Source organism: Amblyomma mixtum, chromosome 9 (genome assembly GCF_055824585.1).
Source record: "Amblyomma mixtum isolate Tamu chromosome 9, ASM5582458v1, whole genome shotgun sequence".
Taxonomy (NCBI): Eukaryota; Metazoa; Arthropoda; class Arachnida; order Ixodida; family Ixodidae; genus Amblyomma; species Amblyomma mixtum.
The window spans coordinates 16,046,603-16,073,886 of NC_143020.1; the positions used below are offsets into that span (position 1 = coordinate 16,046,603).

At 45.1% G+C, this 27,284-nt stretch overlaps 1 protein-coding gene across 1 annotated transcript in view; it reads left to right on the top strand.

The window, feature by feature from the left end:
• Positions 1–8,614, top strand: part of LOC149328386 (endothelin-converting enzyme 2-like) — a 74,873-nt gene extending 66,259 nt beyond the window's left edge. Inside the window, exons 7-9 of the mRNA XM_089558982.1 lie at positions 2,194–2,572; positions 4,025–4,345; positions 8,258–8,614. Of these exons, the coding sequence (XP_089415108.1) occupies positions 2,194–2,572; positions 4,025–4,345; positions 8,258–8,614 (1,057 nt within the window). The remainder of the gene's footprint in view (positions 1–2,193; positions 2,573–4,024; positions 4,346–8,257) is intronic.
• The last annotated feature ends 18,670 nt before the right edge of the window (positions 8,615–27,284 follow it).

The window sequence follows — 27,284 nt, forward strand, 5'->3', positions numbered from 1 at the left end:
GGGGATCTTTAACGCGCACTGACATCGCACAGCGCAAGGAAGCCTCTTGAGTTTCACCTCCATGGAAACGCGGCCGCCGCGGTCGGGTTCGAATCCTGTTACTCTGGCTCGATAGCCGAGCGCCTTACCGCTGAGCCACCGCGGCTAAGGACAAAATTGTTTCAGGTACCTCTTCTCAATGCAGCGACAATTCACGTGAGCTGAAGCTCTCGACATTTTTAATTAATTGGGAAACTCGCGTCGTGCCAAGGCTAGGACAGAACGTTATTCCATCTATTTCCAATCGCAGATCGATGCCATGCTAAGTCACGTGACTTACATTGCGTAATACCGTATCTGACGTCATCCGTTCACCCATTGCTGTCCTGACATTTCGCAAAATTTTTTTCAAGGTCAAGCTAAAGGTCACGTGACGTGTTTTGTGCTTGTAGTTATCTATTTCTCTATCACCTGATTGATAGTGTGAATGTGATCTATTGTCGAGTATCCTTTACGAAAGCCTGCCTGATCATTTGGTTGACTAAAGTCCAAGGTTGTCCTGATTCTATTAGCGATTACCTTAGTAAATGCCTTGTAGGCAACGGACAATAAGCTGATTGGTCTGTAATTCTTCAAGTCCTTGACGTCTCCTTTCTTATGAATTAAGATCTATTGCTATAGGGATCTATTGCTGTAGGGAGATACATATCAACCGATTAATTATTGTAATTACTCTTTCTAATTAGTATTCCTAATGGAAAACGCGTGCCTTAAATTGACAAAAAAAAAATATGAAAATTTCGGTTTCGCAAAAATGGCATATTCGGGATCAATACTATGCAAAGTTCAGCCCTAAAAAGTTACAAGGACTACATTTCATCACCACCTAATAAACTATTGGTATATTTCAGGCCTACTTAGCCCAGAAATAGGGATTTCGGAGCGAAATCCGGAAGGAATTTCCACCCACCGCTACCCACGACGGCGTCTTCAATAGCCGCCATATTGGTTATGTTTGAGAGCTTGGCCCCTTCACCAGTGCCTGGTGTTACTCTCTACTGTGCAATATTTTTAAAACTTCCGCTTTCTGCTAGTTTTTTAGTCTTCTACAACGACCTCCGAATGGCTGGCGCGTGCATTTCAAAAGCGATTTTGTCAGCTTCGTGTTTTTCGCCAACATTGGTAGGAAGATTTTGTCATGCTTTCATGGCGCAGTTTAGATTAATCTTAACCGTTGAATTCCGAAAGAACTGATCTAAGAAGCTATGCTGCTTTTGTTCAGATAAATGAAATATTTAAAAATTTGTGGACCATATGTCACCTAACGGCACTTTATAATTATCGCGCTGGAATAAAATTGAACATTTTATTATGATTATGTACTTCAATAACAATATAATTACCATAGCTCCGGATCACAGGTCTTTGGCTACAGCCAAATTTCAATCTAATCCAAAAAATATAGATTTTCTCTTAACGACCAGTGAAAATTTAACTTATTAGGCTTCAGTTATTTTCCTGTCATATGGAAACTTATTGAGATATTCTGAAGAGAATACTATTTTTGAAAACAGGAAGAAGCACATATTGCACTTAATTTCAATGCAATACCTTAAATAGTAAAAAAGCTCATTTCAGGACTCGCGTCTTCCCTTAATTAGGATTAACTTCCTCTTTCCACTGATCTATTAAATGTAGACATTCTTAAGTTTACTACTGAGTATGTTCATTATTAAACTACGACATCATGGCTTAACACACTGACGAGTACACGCCAATATACTATCTTAGTCTAGCGATCCATCGGAGCTACGCCGCGGCGAAGCGCGGAGATCGGCGCAGCGACCACCTGTTTCTAGACGCAGATCCGGTTGCTAGGGACGCCGTTGCTAACCACCTGCTACTCCGCTCAATGCTCCGGCAACACTCAGCGTTAGTTTGGTTCGGATGAGTGTAATAGAGATTTCGCTCCAGAGGTGGGAAGGTTCTGAGATGGCTGTCGCATGTGTACTAATAAAGTGAAACTCACGCTTGAAGTGCGAAGCCATATGTCTGTTTGCTATAGTTTGGGCTAGAAAAAAATATGAGAATAGGATCGCAGCAAGTAACAGTAATTTATGCTATACTGTAATTTTGTGGTTAACATGGATGAAAAGCATCTCTCCCGCGTCAGTTGGATTAATCATGTCTTAACTTCAAACGCATTGCGTGCAGGAGGGAAGCATCGGGTCTGCTCCCACGAGCCTGGACCGACCTTTTCTTCCGAAACTTCATGGCTCAAAAGTACGAGTTGGCAGACACGATCACCGGTGGCGTAAAAGGCGCAGCGCTGCCAGTGCATGCACTCTGGATGGATGAGAGCACCTTGGAGCACGCTAAGGCGCGTCTTCAAAGTACACGCTTCTTCATCGGTCTTGGAAGCAAAGCAGGAGATGACTTGCGCAGAGACTACAAACACGTAAAGCCGTCTACCGATGCCCAGGCCTTTACTGTGTGGCTCCTGAATGGTCTCAAGGCCGGACGGAAGCGCCTTCGTGACGCCGTCCTGATGGGTCACACGCCATCGCATGATGATGTTGGCGATTTGTTTCAGGTACCGCCGTCTTTCATGCCTTGACTAAGAAGCATTATGCGGGCGGCATTGGCACTGGCACACACGGACGCTCAATGCAAACTGCTGCCTTCATCATTTTAAGCTGCGAACATACATCTGCAACAACAATGGAAAATATGATAGGCTATAATGCCTTTTGCGCGTGGATACTGGCGTTTAACATGTCTGTTAGAATTCTCGCTGTTCCCGGGGGCGAAGACATAAGAGTAGTAAATGCGCCAGGCCCACCAAGAGAGCTCCAACTAAGAAAGCCACCTAGGACGCATGAACAGAGACCTTAAAATGGTAACTATGGTACAAGAGCTCGTGGATATTCTCTCTTTGCATAACAGATGAAAGCTGCAGCTATATGTAAAATATCGTATAATGACATCCCTGCCATGAAGCGGTAATGCTGCCGTAAACCTGTCGCTGTGACTACATTTCGCCGAGAGAAAGCGAGATGCGTTGTATCATTTTGTGATCAGATCGGTCCCATTGTGCTTCTATTAAATCGTTTCTGAGGACCCCTGTTGTAATACTGACAAACGTCAAAATAAGCCCGTGTATACGCGAGCGTTTTTTATTGCGAAAGCAATACTACTCCCAAGAACGGCCTTTCGCGTAGCGGCGGCCACTTGGCACGTTTGACCTTTAGAATGACCCCTGAGGTCATACCATGCTTAGTGACGTCACAGCGTGAGTGTCATACCAGGAGCGAGAGACGGACTACCAACTCGGCTCGTCGGGTAACGGCCGCCGCTTGGCACGGCGCGCCGCGCTCTTCTCGCTAGAGGAGCTGCATATGCAGTATAAAACACCTGCTTTCACAACCTACCAGGCATAATCAAAGCTAAGCCCCGCCAATTTTTGTCTCATTTTGTTCTAGTGTTGTCTTATCGTTAAGCGTTCATGAATACTTTAGCTTTAATGCTATATAAGCAACACCAGTGAAACCAAAGCATATCCCTTCATAGCCTCACTGCCTTCTCCAACAGACACCGTAGGGAAAATAAAAATAAGCTCTATATTATTACGTCCCCTCACTCTTTGTCTTGCCAAGCGAATGAACTCTGCTACTCAATAATAGCTTCCGCAGCAGAGCTCTCTAAGGCTTGTTCTGTAGTAGTATTCCATTGTTATGTTATTCAAATGAAAGCAGAACAAAACCACCAAGACGAAAGTCTACGCACACACGAAACACCAGCGCTGTTCTTTTTTTATATAGAAAATTCTCTCCCGCCCCTGTCCATTGCCTTGGTTCAAGCAACGGTGCAGCGTCAACTCTCTTACCGGCCATAGTATATGGGCGCTTCCGAATACTTGGCTCGTTTAATTACAACTTTGTCCTCATACTCAAGCTGGTGCAAGAACTGCGGCCTTGCACTGCGAAAGAAGCACCAAAGCCATGCTATTGTCACGTTTCATGGTCATGCCGCATTTTCCACCCAGGTCAGTGTCCATTCACCCAACGCATTCTTGGAGCCTGTCCGCTTTAAGCTCGTCGTTTCCCCCACGCTGCTGTTCCCGCCCTTCTACATGGAGGACGCGCCCAGTGCCGCCTACTACGGCGCACTCGGCAGCATCATCGGCTCGCTGATTGCGCAGTCATTGGACCCGGATATTGACTATTTCAACCAGCGTGGGGACAACGAGATCGGAAGCTGGTACTCAACGAACAGCCGTGCCCTGCGCGAGGAGAGCGTGCAGTGCATCAACACCAAGATGGAGGCGTACCTGGGTAATCCGGTTACTGGCGGGCAGGATAACCAGGTGTGGAACCCACCCGCATCCACTGTTGGAGAACGGAGTTCAGTATATGTGCAAAATGCTAAAGGTGCAATCGATTGGTCTTAACTTACCTCCTGTCATTGGCCTCATCATCGATAATCCTGAACAACCTTTCCCTAGACCATTATTACATCAAAAGTAGGTCAGATTTTCGCGATTAATTGTGGACTACAACATAATCCTCGGAATGCGCCCTTTCTATGCTTGTATTTCCGTTTTTTTTCTTGATTTAACGCAACATGAACTCAGCTATAAACTCTTCCCTTTTTTGTATATTTAAAGCACTCTCCTCTACAGTGACTTCACAGGCACGGAGAGTATTGTAAAACGCACTCAAGGAATTATGTTCTCACGTGGCGGAGACAACGCCGTGGATTACGGACGAGCAGACAGAAGCGAGGGCTGCGTTGCGCCCGCAAAGAACTGATCACCTTGCCGGCGGCGACAGCAAGGAACGTGCGCGGTGGTTGTCAAAGAATAGAATTACCTCAGCTTTCGGCAGTGCTCAATTTAACGCTGACAAAGAACCCTCGATAAAAGAAGCACGAAAAATATAAAAAAATCTCGAACAACGTAGACGCAGTTGCGCGTGGCTGAGATTGTTGGAGATAAATCTCGTTGAACATTGCATCACCAAAAAACCGATAAAGACGCGTTCTGGAAGCTCTAAGCATGAACAAACAAACATTACCAGCCGTCGTCAAATATGTTTCCGCCAAACTGCGGATCCAAGTGGGCCGAAAATATGGTTAAATCGCTAGACGCGTTTGGAAGAAGTGAAAATTAGTATTCTTTTTTCTTTCTAGATGAAGCTACCCACTCTCCTCTCGCACGTGGTATTTTGTTGTGTGTAGTACTAGCAGTAGTGCGTAGTGTGTTGTAGTGTATGTACTCCATGATCATCTTTATGCTCCCGCGACAGTAAGAAGTTCATTATGGTGCAATCTGCTATGCTTAAATGCTCCGTAATCTCCATAAAATTAAAAGGCGCTCTTTTTTGCTCAAACACTTCTTTTATTGACGTTATCCGCTTCCCGTGTAGGAATGCCACAAAATCCAGTTCCCAGTGTTGTCTTATCCTACATACAGTTGAACCCCTCAATAACGAAAGCCCTCAAGAACGAAATTCTCGCGGCAACGAAAAATTCTGGCGCACCCGGCGAACTCCCATAGGGTTCAATGCATTTGTCCCCTCTCAACAGCGAAGGGTTTTTAAAAAGCAGTCCCGCATTAACGAAAGTTTGAGGTAGTGATCTGCAACATTTTTTCGGCACATCAGCCAGTCGGGAACATAGAATGAGCAAAACTGCAGCAGAACACTCATCCGAGAAGTCGGGCCCATTCATTTCACCTGCCAACAAGCACCGGCGCAGCCATTTTTGTTTACTTTCGGTTGTTTCGGTAATGATGATGATAGCAAAGCAATTTCTTTTTTTGCCCGCTGAAAGCGACCTTTTGCTAGCCCGTCTGTTGGCGACGACGCATACACGTGACGTTTCACGTGACTACACCGCCGGCCAACCGGGGAAGAACAAGAACCCTTTTTTTTTTCTTTTCTCTAGTGCGCCGACCACGCTATCTCGCCGATCTCGCCGTCCGCCTTGTGCAAGCCGACTTCTCCCGCGACTTGCTTGTGTACAGTGTTTTTTGTTGTTTTTCGACTGTAGGGAACATGCTGCCTCCTGTAAAGAAGCGCAAGTTTTTGACGCTGCAGGAAAAGGCTGCAATCATCGCCGAAGTTGAAAAAGGCAGAAAGAACACGGACATTGCGGAGGAGTTCAGTATCCCGTGCAGCTCACTTTCTACGATTCTGAAATCGAAGAATGGCATCATGGCGGCACTCCAGAGCGGCGCGCGCGCTCTGAACAAGACTTTGGCAACGCCGGTCTACGAAGACGTGAACAAAGCCGTATTTCAGTGGTTCCTGAACAAGAGAGCGAATAAGGTGCCTTTGTCCGGAAGCCTTCTGCAGCAAAAGGCGATTGACTTCGCGTGCATTCTGGGGCGCGACAACTTTAAGGCGACCGCCGGATGGCGAAGTCGATTTAAAGCGCGGTAGTGCATCGTCGCCAAAGTGTTGTCAGGGGAGTGTGCGCGCGTCGACGCTGAAGCAGCATCGTCCTGGATGCAGGAAAGTTACGCAAGTAAGCTAGCGTGATGTGCTTGATACTTTCTATGTTATCTGGACTTTTCTCATCGAAGTAGTAAGGTTTTTTCTCATCGACCACGACTGATTTTCTGATCATGATTTCATCATGATCATGATCAAAATCATCAAAATCATGATCATGACTGATCGTGATTTTCTCATCGACCAAGACGACGACGAAGATATGCATAGCTTATCAAGCTGCGAAGCCAGAGTCGTCAAGCTCCTGCACAGCAATGTCAAACAGAGCAAAATAAGCGACTTTTTTTCATTGAATTTTGGTTCTGGAAGGTAATGGGTGTGCTTATTTGCCTATTTTCGCGACAGCGAAATTCTCACGACAACGGAAAGGTTTTCCTTCCCCGGCGGTTTCGTTATTGCGGGGTTCGACTTATGTAGGATGTAATGAATATCAAAACGTCGTTCAGTTTGCAGTATGTGGTTTTTTTCCTATCCGTCACCAGCCGTTTCTCTTGTTCCACCAAAAATATTTTCTTCCTAGAGATCTACGGCATCGCTCTAGGACACAGGAAGCGGTGAGGCACCTATGAAACACTGCTTAATTACCTCGCCTGCACCCCAGCGCTCTAAATCAGTGGTATCGCCGATTTTATTGCCTGCAAGAGCTTACTGTGGCAGTGCGTTTTTGTTAACATGGATCTTGTTATCCTGGTGTCATTTTCCAGCGATGGTAGCAAATTTAGCATAAGCAGCCAACTGACTCGAACCTGCATTATTGGGGTAGATAGGTAGGCCTGGTTATCATCTCTGTGGAAATCTGTAGGCGTACAATTCATAAAGAAAAGCTGGCAACTGAAGTCAAGTAGGGATACTTGTAGATGTTCAATTTTCTGTATGAAGAGGCAGTTCCTGCACAATATTTACTGCGACACAAGTGTAGACTTTAGATCTATGTGGAAGGCTGCGAGCTCGCCCCAATCAAGTGAGCGACACCTATCGAAAAAGACATAAATGTTGCAGTAGACCGATTTGATACTAGGAGCTCTTTCTAACGCTTTCTTAGTTTTTCGATTTGGGATGGTGAAATTATGGATTTAAAATATGTCCGTGGATCCCTTCAGGCACCCGCGCATAAAAGGCACTTATGGCATATTTAAACACCTGTTTTAAAGCCACAGCTCTATTTATTTCATAGAAGGTATGCATGGCACTCAGTCCTAATAAGTGTCGTATTTGTTCCCTTGAACTTCCGCCTTCACTTCCCCTTGTTTTCATCGGCTCCTCCCTTACCTCCTCTAAAAAGTGGTAGATCACACGGTTATTCCAGACAACGCGCACTAATGGTTTGAAAGCAAGCATCAGGTCTGTAACGTCCGTTCACGGCGGTGTAAACTAGTCATGTAGGACGTTTCACATTGCCTCAACTGCGAGACAAGGATGGGAAGAAACGGAAACACAATCAAGCGACACACCCTTGTCGCGTTGTTGACGCAATATGAATACTCGTAACAGCTCCAAATTTCTGCTCTGCTCCTTTAAGACGCATATTTTTCGTAATCACTTGAAATCGCTTGCAGTGACGCAATATCGTGCGATGCATGACGACAATTGAACGTTCATGAGTGCGTCTTAGGAACCTCCAGAGAAAGATGCATTTAGTCCATCTTTTCTCCAGACAACATGCATGCCATGTGCGCCAGTGGGACAAAATACAAACAAAATAGTAGAGCCGAATTTCCGCAAATCCGAGCACTAAATATGATATATCCGCATCATCCAACCAGGTGACCAGCCACACGATGGGCCTCCGCATGGCTCATGCCGCCTACCGAGAACAGCTTTCCGGCAACGACACCAACCAGGCACCGAGCAACTTTGACAAGTACTGGAGCGGACCATTCGGCGCAGCCGAGGCGGACGGTGCAATGCACCGGCTTTTCTTCGCTGCCTACTGTTTCCAGCTGTGCGGAGTGGCCCCGCCCAACAGCTCCACGCGTGCGCTCTCCGCGCGAGTGCGCTGCAACCTTCCGCTCATGAACTACGAGGAGTTCGGGCGCGCCTTCAACTGCCCTCTAGAGAGCGCCATGTACGCCCCAGCGATCAAGAAATGCATGCCGGGCTGGCATATAGTTGGCCGGTAATTTTGATACCTGCTTTCCTGTCGCCTTTTTTTGCGAAGAATTTTCATGGGGCCCATCAAGGCATCCGATCTAAACAGATATCAGCGGTAGCTTTTCATTGATGTAAAAGATTGCGTGGTCCGTTCACTATTTTATTAGACACAATTTCCTGTTAATCGGCGTCCTTGAAAACAAATGATTTCGCCTGAATGATCATTCGCACTGGGTACTTGTTAGAAGCACATGAGGTGATGACTGGGCCTGTCTTGACTCGAAGCTGCCAACTCTTCTGCCCGCACATGTGTGGTGGCATTTTACATAAATTTCTTTTCGATCTATTTCTTGAAAATTTCGCGTGATGTTGTCAATGCACAATACAGCACAATAGAGCACAATACAAAAAAAGCGAGATATGCAATAAGCTTTCTTGTGAGCTTTCAATGCAAGCTTTCTTTTCTTTGTCTTGTGTACCAAAGTCGCCAGCGACGCCACCTACAACAGAGTGAACTGTAAAACGCGCCTAGCTGTTTTACTCCTGACCTTTTATCTGACACCAACTTCGACTCTTGATAAGCATTGTCAGTGCTGTGCCCGTTCTTCCCATTTTCAATTGTACGTGTATACTTGCGACCACTCGTTTTACGTTATCAAGCCAAGCAAACTATGTGCATTTTTGATGCATGTATTGACACTGCAGCCTTTGTTCTTTGCACCGAAATAATCGCTGTGGTATTTTTTTCTTCTCAGTACATCTTGCTTTCCAACGTTACCACACGCTGTCCCGAGATTACCATACATGTGTTCATAAGATGCCTGAACTCCAGTCATGTGTCAATGCATTTACCTCATTGCTTAAAGAATTGCAATGATTAAACAACAATATTTCGTCTGCCCCGGGTTTGGCAAGCACATCAGTTTTTTTCACTGCAACATGCAGTCAGCGAAGATGGTTTGGTTTGGTTTATGGGGTTTAACGTCCCAAAGCGACTAAGGCTATGAGAGACGCCGTAGTGGAGGGCTCCGGAAATTTCGACCACCTGGGGTTCTTTAACGTGCACTGACATCGCACAGTACACGGGCCTCTAGAATTTCTCCTCCAAAAAAATTCTAGCCGCCGCGGCCGGGATCGAACCCGCGTCTTTTGGGTCAGCAGCCGAGCACCATAACCGCTGCGCCACCGCGGCGGCCAGTCAGCGAAGAATAAGCACGACGAACTGATAGCCTTTCTATCAGCTTTATCTTACAGGTTCCACGTCCTGATGATGAGAGAAACATGGTATACATCCGAGTACGATGTTCTAAACCTGCCGGGGTATTCGAGTTTCTTCCTAAACAGGCAGAATAGACGTGGTGGTGGTGTGGCGATGCTGATTGAAAATTCCCATTCAGCAAGCATATTTCCAGCTTTTAGTATTTGTGTGTAAACTATAAAGCCTTGTCGGTGCACTGTGGAAATAGTTTGTTCGTTGTTCTTTTCTTTATCGTCCTCCAATTGGCAACGAAGGCAGCTTCTTCCAATTTATGGAAAAACTTTTAAGTTATGCAAATGAAAACAAACTGGCACTTGTTATAGAAGGTGATCTGAACATCAATGTACTACAGCAAGGCGGCCCATCTAGTGAATTTTGTTGTTACTGGAATCAAATAACTTCAGAAATGTCATTACCGAACCGACACGTATTACAAGAGACTCTGAGAGCCTCATTGACATGTTCATTACTCAGTGCTACGTAGATACGCAGTGTGGAGTTATAGAGACTTCTCTTAGCGACCATTTACTGATATACATGTTGTGGAAAACAAATTGCACCAAAAAAAATTGGCCGCTTCTGACACTTTCTTTATACAAGATATAACCCCAAACACTCTTGACGAATTTAAGTACGAGCTTTCTATGGCAGACTGGGCACCGGTATACAATTGCATCTGCGTAAATAACGCTTACAGAAAATTTGTCAATTTTCACTGACATATAATCAAAGTCTTCTCCACTGAAAATAATAAAAAAGTGCAAAAAGATACGTAAGCCATGGATTACGCGCGAGTGCCTTGAAATGAAACGCAAGAAAACCCACATGTACGCCAAATTTATGAAATCTAGAAAAAAAGACCTGGTTCAGTTTAAAAAATTTAGAAATGCTGTCACGAACGTTCTCCGAAATGCCAAGCGTGCGTACTTCAACAATCTGTTCGCAAGAGCTCACATTGCTCATGCTGACGAAATGTGGAGCACGTGAAACCTACTCTTATATCGAAGTAAATCCAGCAAACCAATTCTAGAAGTACAGTGCGACGGAATTACTCTTTCAGGAAGGCCTCTAGCAGATTCCTTTAATTCCTATTTTGTTAACCTAGCAGATAGCAAACATAATATGTCCTACCTTCCGTACTTATGCGCCTCCAACAAAGACAGCGCTTTCTTCTCTCCAACGACAAATAGTGAAATTTGCGCAGCGTTTCTCGTATTAAAAAACACTAAAGCTAGAGACATTGACGGTCTCAAAATAAAACCAGTGAAGTTCGTTTTAGAACACATTTTGTCGGTTCTTGCCCACAGTTTTAACCTGTCCATGACATCCGGCATATTTCCAGAGGACATGAAGCGTGCAAAGGTCGTAGTGATTTACAAATCAGGTGATAAGAACAACTTTTCAAATTATAGGCTAATTTCGGTCCTCCCTGCCTTTTCCAAAGGACTAGAAAGAATTATTTGCACTAGAATGAATTCCTTTTGCGAAAAACAGTTTGATATCCCCATGTCAGTTTTGTTTTCGAAAAAGAATGTCAACCGAACTTGCTTTATTAGCACAAAAGGAAATCATAATAAAATCTTTAGAAGCAAAGAAACTAATTATTGGCATTTTTGTAGACTTCTCAAAAGCCTTTGACTCTTTGAATCACGAAACACTTTTAGCGAAACTAGAACACTATGGTTTTCGGGGAATATCAATAAATCTCCTGAAATCTTATCTCACAAACAGGCAACAATCCGTCGTATTACATGAGGACTATTCTACTCCGGAATTCCTGAAAGCCGGTGTTCCACAAGGTAGTGTCTTAGGACCTTTGTTATTCAATTTATATATAAATGATATTCCAAACATCACAGACCATGCTTCCTTCATTATCTATGCAGACGACACGAGCGTATCTATAAGGTCTGGCAGCCTTGACGATCTTCATGATGCAGCCAATGCCACCCTTGAGGCGTTACACCATTGGAGCCAAGCAAACTGACTGCATATTAACAATAAAAAGACTAAGGCAATCCTTTTTACTGTGGCCCAAAAACGCATAAGTTGCAGATTTCACCTCTATATCGGGTCAGACAAGATTGCACTTGTACCAGAGACTAAGGTGCTCGGTGTCATATTTAATGAACATTTGGTATGGAACTCGCATGTGAACTATGTCCTTGCTAATTTGCTAACTGTCCTTGCTAATAAAAGTAGTTGGAGTACTGTGTAACTGCCGTCATGTCTTACCTGCAAGGCTTAAACTTCAGGTATATAATTGCCTTTTTTCATCCCAAATAGACTACTGCTCTTTAGTTTGGAGTACAACATCAAAGGTAAATATTAATACAATCCACATATTACAGAAAAAAGCCCTCCGGAAAGTTGCGGGAGTTTCTTGGGCCGCACCATCAATGCCTCTTTTTCAAGCATACAATGTTTTACCGTTCACTAACTTGTACAGCTGCCGACTGATAACGCGATATAAGACATGCCTGAAATTCAATAAGGCATATCTATCACTCTTTAATCTGAAACGGCCTCCTGACGTGCAATATTCTCTTCGGAACCAGGAATCACGGTCGGTTCCGTTTTCTAGGACGAGTCAGGGGTGGAACAGCATTGAAAATCGTATAAGCGGGCTTCTAAATGAGTTAATCTCAAAAAATGTAAATGCATACAGCATGAAACCGGCCGAACTTAAGACGTATCTGTTGAATTTTTAATAATGTGTCTGCAACTGATCACTCCTCAAGGTCAAAACACCTAAATCTTTGTAGTAGTTCTTTTGGGTACCTAATTTCGTTTTGATTGTGGTAATTGTATAATGTTATTTCAGTCCTTAGTGATGCTTTTTGTTGCACTGCACGCCAGCAATTTGTAAGGGCGCAGGGGGCCTGTCAAGCTGTCTTCTGACAAGCTTTTTTGTCCCTGTGCCCTGCATTTATTTGTATGACGTGCAAAATAAACCTTTGATTTGAAGTGATCATTCGTTGAAGAAGTTCGGTGTTACTTTTAAACCCAGTGAAGCTTCGTGATCAAAGGGAGAGTTGGGAAAAATTGCTGCTTTCTTTATTGTGCCTGCAATAGTCACTGTGAGCTTTAACTACGTGCACAAACTTGGCGGGCAGCATGGCGGTGAGGAAGACGGCAGAGTCGACGGTACGGATGTGTCACCATACTTTCTTTGAAGAGTGTTCTTGTAGGCTGCGAGGACTTCGCCTCACCTGAGCTCTCCTTCCATAGTTTCGCAGCATAAATGCGTTAAAAGAAAACTGACCGGCCAAATTCGCGCAATAATTGCTCATAAGGAATCTTTTCCGCTGGAGCTGCGGGAAAGATTCCGTGATTAACGGCCGTGCTGGAATGTTCGCAAGCGAAACAGGAATGGTAAACACTTCTGCAGAGATGTAGAACAATGAAAACTAGCAGAATCGCTACCACTGCACAGCAGGACATTTAGCGGCCGTGTTTTGTGGAGGTGACAAAGAATTTTCTATTAATTTTTGTTTAGTTGCTCTGGTAGAGTTCGCCTTATGTCACTGTGCTTTCACTCGATGTGTCACAGTGTCGGACCGCCCAGCACGGCGCGTTGTCGTGGTGCGTCTCGTTAACGTCATGCGTGACTCCATCGCATGCTGCCCTTTCAGCCTGGAACGGTTCCAACGTAGATGCTGCAGAAACCGGAAACGTTCCCTGAACACTAGTCCTTGTAGATCTTAGTTTGGTTTAATTTCGCGACGAGTGATTTGAAGGAAGTTTTTGTACTGCAAGTCTATGTTCTAGCATAGTTTATGTTCTAGCATAGAGCTTCCATTCAATACCGAGAGCGCTTGAAGCAGGGAGTATGAGGTCATGAAAATATAAAGTTTTTGATTCCGAGGAGTGAAGATACTGCGCATGTGCGGTTCTGTTCTCAAGGTAAGAGTTGTATATGGATAACTTTATCCACCAGATGACCTACACAAACGCATGAGGGTGGCTAGTAGGCACAGTAGGCCAAGCCTTGAAATGAAGACTGAGGCGTTTTGATTAACTAAAACGTCTTCATTGTACGGTGACAGTGCTAAGGCATGGGAAAAGGCGGTACAACCCATCAGCATGACTGTTGGGCTCTAACTGCTGGCTGGTGTCTGGTGGGCTCACCAGCGGAAACGTAGCAGCGGCGAGGATCGCACTGCTCCTGCCTATTGGACTGCTGGCCTAATAGGGGACGTGGCCTGTCTGGTACTGCGACCTCACATCCAATTCGCTAAGGAAACAAAGTCCTATTTGATCACTGCGGTGCAAAACGGGCGCTCCACAAAGTGAGGAGAAAAAGGGCAGGCAAAAAAAGAACAAAAAAAACACGCCAAGAAATGAACAAGGCGTGGAACTCAAGAGCATTGATGCGAGGAACAAATAGAGCGATGTAAAGTGCAAAATAAGCTAGATAAGACACTTAGAACAAGCTAGTACTAACCAATTATAGTTCGTGAATTTGTCCGTAGCCTCAGGTAGGCTCACGTCTTTGGCTCTCCAGTGAGACAAGAAATAGTTGTCATGGTGTTTTGGGAGCTTGTGAGTAAACCCGAACACAAACTCAATTAGGCGAAAGCTGCCCTTTGGCAGGGGCTGTCTTGCTTAGACTAAGCACTTGCGGCGTTGAAACTACAGTCGTTTGGTTCACAGAGAGAATTTTTGATTTCCGCTTTCGATTGGGCTTCTGGCTATAGTCGGTCTTCCTATTCGGAACGGGCTTCCAGAAAGGTACATGGTTACGGAAAGCCAGAGGCTTCTGAGAAAGCAAAGGCTTCTTGCATGTCACATGCTTCTGAGAAGGTGAGTGGGCCTGAGTCTTAGCAAGGTCTTTTGTTTCATAGATGCTTCACGGGCATGGACTTCTAATGGGTTTGTGGCGGGGGCTTTCGACAAGGCAAGGGCGTTACAGTGGCCTTGGACTTGCGGCTGGACGCGGTCTCGTGGCTTGGCTTTGGCTGGGCACGGTTTCGGCATTGGGCAAAATTCTTGCAGCTTTGGAGTCGCGTTTCACCTGGCACAGGCCACAGTCTGCACGTGGGCCTCGGACAAAACGCAATCTTAAGGCTGGCAGTCGACTTAGCGTTATCTAGCTAGAGGCATGTGAAAAGCTCTGACTGCTGGGTGGCGTCCTGCCGACTCGCGGTCAGTTAAACACAGCGGCGATGATGGCAGCATTCCTCTCATCTCTTTATTTACTAGCCAAGTATTCATTGGCGGCATTTAAGTGCTATGCGTCACACTACGAGTTGCTCGCGTTCTAAAATATATTTCGGGTGATAAGCGTTGCATGACCTGTCAACAATATAGACCTGATCGCTGCAATTCATTTTCCTGCACTTTATGCTTGCAAACAGACGATCAATCGTCTTGGCTCTTTGGGCGATTCTGCGGACATCTGCTGCTGCCAATGGCCGCCTTCTGCATGCATCCCTGGGGGCTCTCCTTGCCCAAATCTTGAGAACACTGGAAGCAATATAGACGCCTAAATTTCGCGGCATGTTTTCTTCTGTACAATGATGCAGAAGACACTACTATGCACAAATCACCATGTTTTATTCGCCTGCGACAGATATATATATTATAATCTAGTTTCGTTTCATCCTGTTTTGGTTTCAGCTTTATTAGCCGAACAATGGCTGTGACGTCGAAGCTTGGCTATACGTCATCTGAGGCATGAAAAAATTGGTATATAATCACTGCTTCTTCATTTTAATTCACTTCAGGACTGCAACTAGCCTTCCTCACGAGCCGCCGCAATAATAGAATGTAAAAGCAGCGATTATATTGCAGTTCATTTCCTCACGTGAACAATAAACACGCTTTGACGTACAACTCATCATTCTACTGTTGAAACCGAAACAGCACGAAAGAGCACGGACAAAGTCAATTATGAATTTTTATGCGGCCGTAGAAGAATACCGCATGGTAATCCATCTAAAATAATGCCTTGCGCATCATTACAAAGAAACCACACACCCAAAAGTGAGGAGTCTCTAATTTTTGAAGTAATCCACCACCCATTAGAGGAAAAAAAGGCTACCATTATTAAAGTAGAAGGCTACCGATATTTGAACCCAATCGCCTAGCGGATGTTCTGCCGGTAGTCAAGTTCGCAATGCCTGACACCGCTTTATATGACAATAAAGCCGGAGTAATACCATTCTTTATTCATGCTTGTGAGCCGTTTTGCGGGAGGAGAGGTTGACAATAGAGAATATTGTCATACGATTTTACCAGTAGCGCGCACATAGCGCCACCCCTCGAATAACATCCGAGTGTTCCGTAAATCGAACTTCTCCTCTGAGATTCACTTTTAATTGAGCGACTAAAGCAATCTCGGAGGCCATTCTACTCGAAGCAGCGCAGTATAAGCACCTACGTTTGCCTCCGGTAGCCGGCGGTAAATTTCTCCAAAGGCGGCGGGTGTTAGGCGAGCTCTCACGTGCTTACTAATGAAATTTCTTACGACGAAGCACAAACTGCTCTGTGTAACAAAAACCGAAAACCTTCATCCTTCGTCAGCTGTTTGTATTTGTCCTTATTTTTATTTATTTCTTTACTCTCAGGGCCGAAGGATTACAAAAAGGAGTGGGTAGTAATAAAAAGTGCACAAGAACAATATTTGTACAGCAGAATTAGATTATATAATCACTAACAACATTCTTAAATAACTCAGAGTTTGTAATACGTGCGATGGAAGTGGAAAGGTAGTTCCATTCGATAGCTGTCTTGGGTATGAAAAAGACGAAATGAAAGTTGGTGCGACTGGTTGGCATTTTAACCTTGAACTGGTGGTCACTGCGGGAAGAAATATATGAAGGCGGCAGAAGTAGCGAGTCCGTGAGATGAGGGTTACAATAAAATTTTTGGTGAAAGAGACCTAAGCGTTCAATTCCTCGACGACTCGAAAGATCAGGAAGGCTGAGATTACACTTCATTGCGGTTACACTGGCATTTCGATATTAGTTAGAAAAAATGAAACGCGCAGCCCAGTTTCGGATGGATGTGATCTTCAGAATTATGGGGTAAGGCAAGGGTCCCATACTGATGACGCATAGCCTAGCTTTGGTCTGACTAGTGTTTTGTAAAGTATAAGTTTCAGATTAGTGGGCGCCATAGAAAAATTTCGGCGTAAGAAGCCAAGTGTACGATTAGCGTTACTTGTTGTGTAGCCCACGTGAGCTTGACAGGAAAGGTACTGCAGACATGAACATCAAGGTATTTATGAGATGGAACCTGTATTAACGAACTATTATGAAGTTAATAGTCACAAGAAACCCCATTAGATGCACGAAGGGAAATTCTCATTGCCTTGCACTTATTAACCTTAAGCTTCATTAGCAAAATGTGCAGGAAGAAGAAATCTCATTAAGGTCGGATTGCAGGATAAGGCGGTCAGCAGAGCTTTTAATTATTTTAATTATTAATTTTATATATTTTATAAATTCTATTAGTTTTATTATTATTATTACTCTGACTAATTCTTAGTTTTACTTATTCGTTGAGTTAATTATTATTCGCGGATTTGTCTGCTTTAGATCCTAGTAGAAATCAAGAGGAAGAAATGGGCTGGGGCACTGCATATAATGCGAAGGCAACATAACCGCTGGTCCTTAAAAATAACGGATGGATTCCTAGGGCAGGCAACCGTAACAAGGGGCGGCAGAAAGTTAGGCGGCCGGATGAGATTAAGAAGTTTGCGGGGATACGATGGCCGCAGCTGGCAGAGGACACGTTTAGTTGGAGAGAGATAAGAGAAGCCTTTACCCTGCAGTGTGCGTAGTCATGCTGATGATGATGACCACACCACATTTTCCTGGGCGAAAACTCTAATGTCCTGTTGCATTAGGTGCAATTGGACCCCAGTGCAGTTAAAAACCGATCTGCATAATGTAATTTAGGTGCCCTGGTGCGCTACGGGTTGCAGCACTGAACAGGAAGGCGGTAGAGTCATGAGAAACAAAAGCTTAGCTCGCAGCAAGTGAAACTAGAGCGAATGAATAGGAGCTGGTAATTAGACGTTACCTTTTTCCAGTAACAGCTGCAATACCACAAGTTCCTTTTGCCCTTGAGGGAACCGATTGTACCTTTTTGTACCGGATACCGAATATGTCAATTCTAGATGCCTGATTCGTAGGCAAGTTACATTTTTTTTGTCTGCTGTACTGCCGCTCTCCGCGCCATAACAACTGGGCGAAGTGGCACTCTTTATAGAAGGTAGTTTGGATGACTTGTACCATCATTTGGTCCGCACTGATGTGCAAGTTGACGTGAGCATTGCTTGTCTTTTTTGCTTGGGGTTCGAAATATTGCGCGGAGTTTTCGCTCATGACAGGCGCTGCACACACGAGAGCTCTTTTTCACTTTTCACTGCAGCTAAATTGAACGTCGATGTCTGACTTGATTGCGTCCGCAAGAGAGCGCTATGGAATACACTTGAATAGACACGAAAGTCCTTGTCGCATGCTTTTTTTGCTTCCAGAAATTTAGTAATAGGCGAAAACACCACTTATTTAAATTACACATGAGCTCTCCGCTACATATACAACCACAGGTCGTTATCCGGGCTGCCGCTATGGCTCAGTGGTTATGGCACTCGGCTGCTTACCCGAAAGACGAAAGTCCGATCCTGGCCGCGGCGGTGGAATTTCGATGGAAGCGATAATTCTAGATGCCCGTGTACTGTGCGATGACAATGCACGTTAAAGAACACCAGGTAGTCAAAACTTCCAGAGCCCTTCACTACGGCGTCTCTCATAGCCTGGGCCGCTTTTGTGTGTTAAACCCCAAAAGCCAAACCAAACCAAGCAGGTCGTTATGCACAGCGTTTGCAAATACATTGCTCGTAAACTTGGCGTGATCGTAATTGTGAACTCAGAAAGAATATTTCCTTTGAGCACTGTCACTGGCGCCAAAGAAAGCGAATGCGCAATGTCGGGCTACGACCTCAAAAACAGTAAGAGCTACTGCAGGGGAGTTTTCAATGGCACTCATTGTGCTACTGAAGCACCATTGCGTGGCGCTTGTGGGCGAGCAAGAATGTCCTCGGAAGTTGCACCAGACTGTATGCAATGAAGTTGTCCATTCTCGCCTTCAGGCTTCGCTCTTCGTCTCCTGCAACAAAGTAGCGGGTTACAGCCCAGATACACAGCATGACTTCGTTTCTTGGCGCACAAATCACCAATAACTGCTAGGGTCACTTTTGCATCTGCAGTACCACGAAACAGAAGTTACGTAAAGGGACTCAAATCACCATTATTTTGCCTATGTGAAGCTTATTAAAGCAACACAGCTGGTATAACTAAATTCGGAGTGCTTCCCTACGGCATTCCTTAAGCCCGTGTGATGTTGCGGGACGTCAAGCTTGCATTTCCACAGGATCATGAACATTTAGGACAGCTAGGTCCTTTTGTATAATATTTCACAAGCAATTTTGCCACGCGCCATTCCCTAAGCTAATCACACCTACCTGGGGACGAGCCTTATCAGTTCAAGAAGTCCGACGACGTAATTGTTTTTTTTTTCAAAAATAACCAGGTTTAGTAGTTGAGCACTTTGTTTATTTACGTTTGATTGGTATTATTCCATTCCCCCTGACAAGCAGTTGAAGGGCATTTGTGCATTGATTGACAGTTACGGAATAGTTGCTTTTCAGGTTGCGTGTGGAATTTCTCTGGGAAACTTTTTAGCCCTGATGCAAATTTATCTTTAGTCTAAGCGCGCATAATGAGATGGCCATGATTTTAACACGGCGACCTCCACTATGACACCTCTTTCTTTCTTCCTCCGTTCCCAACTTCCTTCCTTCCCTTACGGCGCGGTTCAGGTGTCCGCCGAGATATGTGAGGCAGATGCTGCGCCATTTCCTTTCCAAAAAAACAATTTAACCAATTTATTTATTTTAACACGGCAGTGTTAAAGGCCCCGTTAAGCAGGAAATCCTCCGTCGTTGTTGTCTGCATTGGTGATGTTAGCACTGTGAGTGAAAAGACACGGCCATGGTTCCAGCAGGTGGTGCCCAGAGAGCAACCTAGAAGATGGTGGGGCATTTATGTCACGTGACCTTGTGGCGTCATCATAAAATCCTACCGTATAGTGCGCAAACTTGCCACTGTGGCAGGTGGCAGTTAAATTAATGACTGGTCGCTCGGGATAAGCAACATTGGCCACACAAGACCCACCGCTGGGAGCACCTGCCATCGTAGGGCAGTGGTGCATCGCTTAACCGCTGCGCCACAGCGCCTTTTTTTTCTTTATTGCATGGAAGAACTTCCGTAAAAAGGGGGAAAACTTCAATCAAACTGGTTCGCGTCTCAAGTTACCGGGCTGCTTAATACGAGCCAGCCATAGCCCTAACTCAACACTGCATCCACATGTAAACATTAAAATTCAGGGAGGCACACACTTGCATCTAGGCACGGCAGCCAGCTTGGAGGTTCTTCGCGTGCAGCATATACACTCCCCACCAAAGCACACTGTTCACGAAATACAGATTTGGACTATCTTGGTGGCTTGGCATGTCTGTCCATCATACGGCTTTTCCAAAGACTGAATAGTCCCATCAACACAAACAGATCATAAGGCACAACATAGTTTTTGCCAACAGGCAGAAATCTAATAGTGTATGGTGTAATTTCAATGTCCTTCTTAAGATTTCGTTGTAGTATGTCCGAAAAGAACATGGCATCACGGCACAGGATGAAGCACTGATCAATTGTCTCAGGCACGTTACACAGACGGCAATTCACATTCCAGGGTACAAACATCTCCTTGTCATTAAGAAATGTCTTGACAGGCAGCGTCGCTGTGTGTAGTTTGAAAACGAACGTTTTAGCGGCTGCCTGAATGCACACCCGCCTAACACGCTTTAGAACACTGATGTCCAAAGACCCCAGATAAGACTGCCGATACAATGGTGTAGGGAACAAAGACTCAGTGAGAGCCTGGGTCATCTGTTTTCTCGAGAGGCTGTAGAAATAATCTAAAGAGAAGTGCACAGTGAGGAACTTGACCAGCGTACCAGCGCCAAGCGGGGTACGGGGAGTCCCAGGGATCTATAAATGTAATGTAGAGAAGGACCTTCTGCATATATGGCAACTAGCCCGCTACGCTATCGCATCCTACTCTTAAGGCAGAGTACAATGCAATAACTTACTGGGTGAATTCCATAATATGCATCGCTCAGTGGTAAGAGTGCTCTGCTGCTGACCCTAAAGACGCGACACCGATCATGGCCGCGGCGGTGGAATTTCGATGGAGGCGAAAATTCTAGACGCCCATGCACTGTGCGATAACAACGCACATTAAAGAACCCCAGCTGCTCGAAACTTCTGGAGCCCTTCCCAAAGGTGTCCCTCATAGATCTGAGTCGCTTTATACAATACAATACAATACAATACATCTTTATTTTCCAGAGAACAACTGGATGGTCTCTTGGGCCAAAAGCTACACAAAAGCTTGCCGAGGCCCAAGAGACCATTACAAGGCAGCAGCGTAAGGAATACATACATAATAGATGAATAGTACATAAGTAGACAGTAATAGGGAAATAATAAAACAGTTACTGCGACAAGTAATAATGATGTCAATCACATAAAGCAGCCAGTTATGAACTGAAACCAAAATAAAACAACTGAAAAGCACATACGCGGAAACAACAAACAAAAATTAATGGATCACAACTGCACGAAATAGGAATGTAATTGTTTTTTGTTCAAGCCCTCTGTGTATCCATATTTGTTTAGTATTGTAGGGAGGTTATGGGTAAGTGACTGATATTTATAAAATGTACGAAAATGAGGAACTGCCCACGCATCAACATTTCTTGTTTGCACGCTATTATTTCGTCGCTCTAAGGATGCCAAGGACGTTAGAAGGTTAGTAACTTCAGGGGAGGAAAAGTAGATTGACTGTAATAGGCGAAATTCATACAGCTTGTCTACACTTATGATATTGAATGATTCAAATGCACCCTTTGTAGTTTCCATGGGCTCAATATTTGCTATGTAACGGATGATTTTTTCTGTAAAACGAGCAGTTTATTTAAATTTGTTTTTGTGGTTGTGCACCAAACTAGACTACAGTATCTTAAATGGGAGTTAAACAAAGCATGATATACTTGAAGTTTTATCTTGGGTGGAAGTACTGTACGACAGCGCAATATAACTCCTGTAATCGAGGAATGTTTTTTACGAAGGTGATCAATGTGAGGATCCCAGGTTAGATGCGAGGAAAAATGTGCTGCTAATATTTTATGGTTGTCAACGATTTCAATTTCTTGGTGCTCATAGGTTATAGTGTGGTTTATTTCAACCAATTTGTTTTTAGCGCGGAATATAATAGCTTTAGTTTTAGTGCAATTGATTTGAAGTCTGTTTAACTTGGACCATGAAGATAGCTTAGCTAAAAATTTATTACATTGCATGATTAAACCATCAGCATTAGGGCCAGAAATAAGAATAGTACTATCATCAGCATATATCACTAGTGTTACTGTATTATCAATATTCACCAAGTCATTGACGTATGTATTGAACTACAGCGGACCTAACACACTTCCTTGGGGTACGCCACTCTTTATCGGAAAAAGGGATGAGCTGCAGTTTTTGACAAACACTCTCTGAAACCTGTTGCTGGGGTAGGACTTCAGCAAAGCTAGACACGTTCCGCGGATCCCGTAAGCTTGTATTTTGGATAGAAGAATGCTATGGTCCAGGCAGTCAAAAGCCTTGCTGAAATCTATGAAAACAGCCAACGAGAACAAATTACTTTCTATGTTTCGCAAAATATTTTCTGTTAACGTTAGTAAAGCAGTTTCCGTCGATCTGTCCTTCCTAAAACCGAACTGTGCATTTGTTATTATCTTTTCTTTGTCAAAGAAGTTAGTTATACGAGCAAAAATAATTTTTTCTAGTGCCTTAGAATATACAGGGAGGACTGAAATTGGGCGACAGTTTGTTGCCAAGTTTGGGTCGGCGCCCTTGAAGATTACAGAAACCCTGGCACATTTCATTTTTTCAGGAAAGGCGCCCGAATCCAGTAGTAAATTAAATATGTAAGCAAGTACGGAGGTAAGTAAGGTCAATACATACTTTATCGGCATGATTTGAATGTTTTCAATATCAAGCGCCTTACTGTTTCGAACGTTAAACCCCATAAACCACACCACACCAACCTTTAGGCATAGTGTATCCTCCAATTTTTATTCAGAAGAAAGGGATATGCATAGGAGCTTATATAAAAGGGATACTGAAGCAAACTTTTGGAGCTGCTCTTTTGCATGTAAACAATATCTTGGATGCTAAAATTGATAAATCCGACAAGCATTTTAGCGAAAAAGGGGGATAACACGTTTTTTTTTCGCGATTTATTGCCGTATCGTTGCACCTGGCGGCCGCCTGTGGAAGCTGCGACTAGACGTCACTACACCCGCGCGGCCACCGTTCCCGCAAAAACACGATTGTCATCGCTACTCGCGGCTTTTCCAGTTTTTAGCTTTGCGTCGGCCGCTCGTCGCCTATCTGTCGTCTGCTCACGGCGTACACAGATATGTGAAGACGTTAATCGATGCTGTATACATGCTATAACCGTATTGACGCTTACGATACGTTAAATACAGCTATTTTTTCCGGGCCTTACGCCAGTTCCAACATTCTCACTTTTAAAACAGAGACGTGACGATGTTTAGACTAGTGGCGCCATCTCATGGATAGGAGGGGAACCATTGTTGTCAACAAACCGACGCTCCTCAAGCCTAAAGGGGGGGCAGAATCGTCGCTCAAAATAAAAAATAAAGCAAATTTATTACTCGCACGTTTCCTTATCCGCGAGAGGAGACGAAGCGAAAGACCAGTGGCCCATTTATGGCCACTGACCACGCTGAAGAAGGCAGTTACAACGACGAATTCAGTCCGAAGCGAGGCCTCACGCATCGAAGGATGCCGCCATATTTGTCGCCGCGGGAATGCAAGTGGGGTGCCATGACGTCACGCTCTTCGCCTCGCGCCGGCCGGGATGGCTTGGCGCGCGCTCGTGAAACATCGAAAATAAAACCATCCACTGAAAAATATGCGCAGTGACGACTAGATTTCGGTGTAATCACATTCAGGGAATATATTTTCAGTGTTTCTGCTCAATTTTAAGATTTTGCTTCAGTATCCCTTTAAGGCGAAAGCCTTTAATGCCTCATACTGTCGTGACCAAGGAATTTTAGAAAATGTGTCCGCGTTTCGGCGTCACTATTTTAAGGAAAAGCTGAGTCGAGGCAAGGAATCGAACCAGGGCCTTTGGCATTTTCAAGTGGAGACGCTACCACTCCGCAATGAAGCCTCAGCGTTCGAGCATGACTGAAGGCGCTTCTGGTGAATGCATGGGTTACATAAATAAAATAACAGAAATAAACAGGAATAAAACACAAATAAAAAGGAATAAATATAGAATAAAATAACATATTAAAAAGAATAAAAGAACAATGCGCCAGGAAACGCTTTCACCTTGCAGCTTTTAGACAGCCAAAGTGCCCCTGAATATTTCGGTCCATTGCTGAGCGATTTCTTATCAGCAATGCCTGACAGATCACTCGATGATCACCTGCGAGGAAAAATGTAAGAAAGGTGTTCCTGTTCGTAGACGACTACATTGTTTTACTCGGATCGGTCTCAGCATGTTTTACTGCAGAAGTGGCGGAACATCGTTCTGTTTTCTCCAAAGTTCTTGCGCCACTAGAATTAACAAAAGTGCCTGTTAATGACGGCATTAGGTTTTTTTTGCATGACCCTGTACTTCACATCTGTACATGTGTGTCGGTTCTTTGAGCCAGGAAGTAAGAATTCTTTTCTTCCGTACAGTTCCGCATAGCTTTTCCCACTCAAAACGTAAAACGGGACGTCGTTGCGTCCTGCTTTAACAACGCTGTAAATAATTCGTACACCCATCGCATTGTCCATAGTTTTGCTGTCAGCTAGAGAAGCTTGTTCACGGAGGCTAATCTCTATATATTCTAGCATCATTAGCGAAGGGAATGTCCAAAAACTTGCAAGTTGGCACAACAGTAAATCAAAGTAGACGACAAAACAAGGTGTCTGTAATACCATATACTAGTGTTCTGTCCCATAAATTAAAGGTAAGAGGAAAAATAGTCATAGTAGGTGCCGTGTTTTAAGCTTCTGTGAGATTGAGGAGTATGACGGGAAGTGTGAATGTTTCCGAAAAAAAAAAGAAGTGTTCAAGCTTTTTCTCTCTGCACGAAAAAGCATGAGAATAAGTACGTGAATTGCAATCATAGCCTCGCATATTCGATCCTTTTTCTTGTGGTGGCTCCTACATAGGTCAATCTAGTGGTTGTATAGATGACAGGCTGAGGGAGCACAGCAGACGTGTAAAGAGTGACCCTGCAACACCTGTATTCATTGCCGCGACAGGAAGTGCCTCTAGTGCATGAAAACAGCCGAGTGGCAATCCAAGATCAACCTAGCCGAGAAATCGTCAAGAAACCCGACATTGAAGCGTGGTACACCTGTAACAACCCGATTTGTCACAACCACGAAGAAAGAGCACGAGTTTTTGATTAAGCCTTGTGTCGCCTTAAATCCCCGTACTCTAGAACACCACCGGTTATCTTCACTTCACAGTAACTGCTCAGCCCATGCCTATCCCTTCCTAATTTTAGAGCGCAGCTCCTTCGCGCCCGCTTCCGCGTTTCGCGGCGAAACGCGGCGCTGAAGCCATAGGCTGTCGGCTTCACTGTGTTCATTGGCGTTGACGTTCACAACGTTTTACACGACGATTATTTTAAAAAAAGGAAGTGCGCATAACACGCTCCCTGGGTGAGCGGACGTCTGAATCGCGCTTATAGGTACGTGGAGGGATGAGAGAGAGATATGGACTGCATGCGTTAGAGCTGACAAGGCTAAGCGAATTCTCGCGATCAACCATAAACTGCGACTTACCAGGGTGGCTGGTTGCGTGGGGACTTCACTGTTGACATGTAGATATTGCCACGTGTTATTGTAGTGTTCGTTCGTTCGCGCAACGCCGCAGGAGAGGGGTGTTATCATTTTTGTTTGTGACGCGAGAAGCGACCGGACTAATCTCGATTGATCACAGCCATGAATAGCTGCATCTACGTGTTTCGATAATACTGTAGAAGATCTTCACCTGTTATCTCGAAGTTTCCTTGCCGGCTTTAAATTGAGCGGTGCCGTGAGCGGCGGGCATTCGTAGTTCTACGACTGACGAGCACGTTTATTGCTTGCGCCGCCGCCGCCGAGTGATTCGGTTCTTTTGCGGGCGCAAGTCAGCCCAAATAAAGAGCTTCGTTTGCAAGCCTTGTTGCTGTATTCCTGACCGCTGGACTGCCGCCACTACAACGTGACATCTGGTGGAGGTGCTGGGTAGCCTTTCATGTTCCGGACACCCCCTACAAGTCGTGACGCCAGCCCTCTCAGTCATCTACCGCGGACCTGAGTCCAGTCTACCGCGCAAGCCGACGCCTGCAAGGGGACGCACCTGAGTTCGAGATTCTGCCGGACCCTAGCCGGAAGCGAAAGCCAGCAGCAACGTCTACCATGAGCTTGCCCCAGACGACCACTCCAATCATTGTGCAGCAGCTCCGGGTGCCACCAACCTTCGACGCTTCGCCTGGCGCCGGCCCCGAAGAATGGCTGGAACAGTTCGAACGGGTGGCTGTCTTTAACAACTGGTACGATGCCATAAAATTTAGGTACGTCTTCTTCGCCCTGGAGGGACCAGCAAGAGTGTGGTTTCAGAATGAGGAAGTCCGCCTTGCGAACTGGGAAACCTTCAAGGAGCGGCTCCTCAAGACTTTCACAAACGTAGTGAGAAAGGAGAGAGCCCAGCAGCTGCTACAGTCTCGCATTCAACACCCAAACGAGACCGTTGCAGTGTATACTCAGGAAATGAAGCGTCTCTTCCGGCGTGCCGACGCGAGCATGAAGGAAGAAGAGAAAGTGAAGTTGCTTATGTGAGGAGTTAAAGAACAGCTCTTTTCCGGCCTCGTCCGCAGCCCACCAAAAACCGTCGCGGAATTCGTAGAAGAGATGGAAAAAACTCTTGACGCCCGATCCCGCCAGTATGACCGCCAGCAGCGCGTTTTCTCAGCAAGCCCCCTGGACACCGCTAACAACGATAACCTGCGGGGGGCAATGCGTCAAGTTGTGTGAGAAGCGCTCCGACGATTGCTGCCGACGGGAACGCAGCCGCAGCTTACATCACTCACCGACGTAATTCAGGACGAAGTTTAATAGGCCTTGGCTGTGAAGTCGACCTCCACGCAGCTTCTGGATCCCCCAGCCATGACTGGCGCCGCAGCAGTGCGCCGTCCTGCACCTCGACGACGAAACCCAAGCCCCTACCGCCTTCTGCCAGCTGCGCTGGACCGCCGCCCTCTCGCCTCAACCCGCCCGTCCTACGAGCGT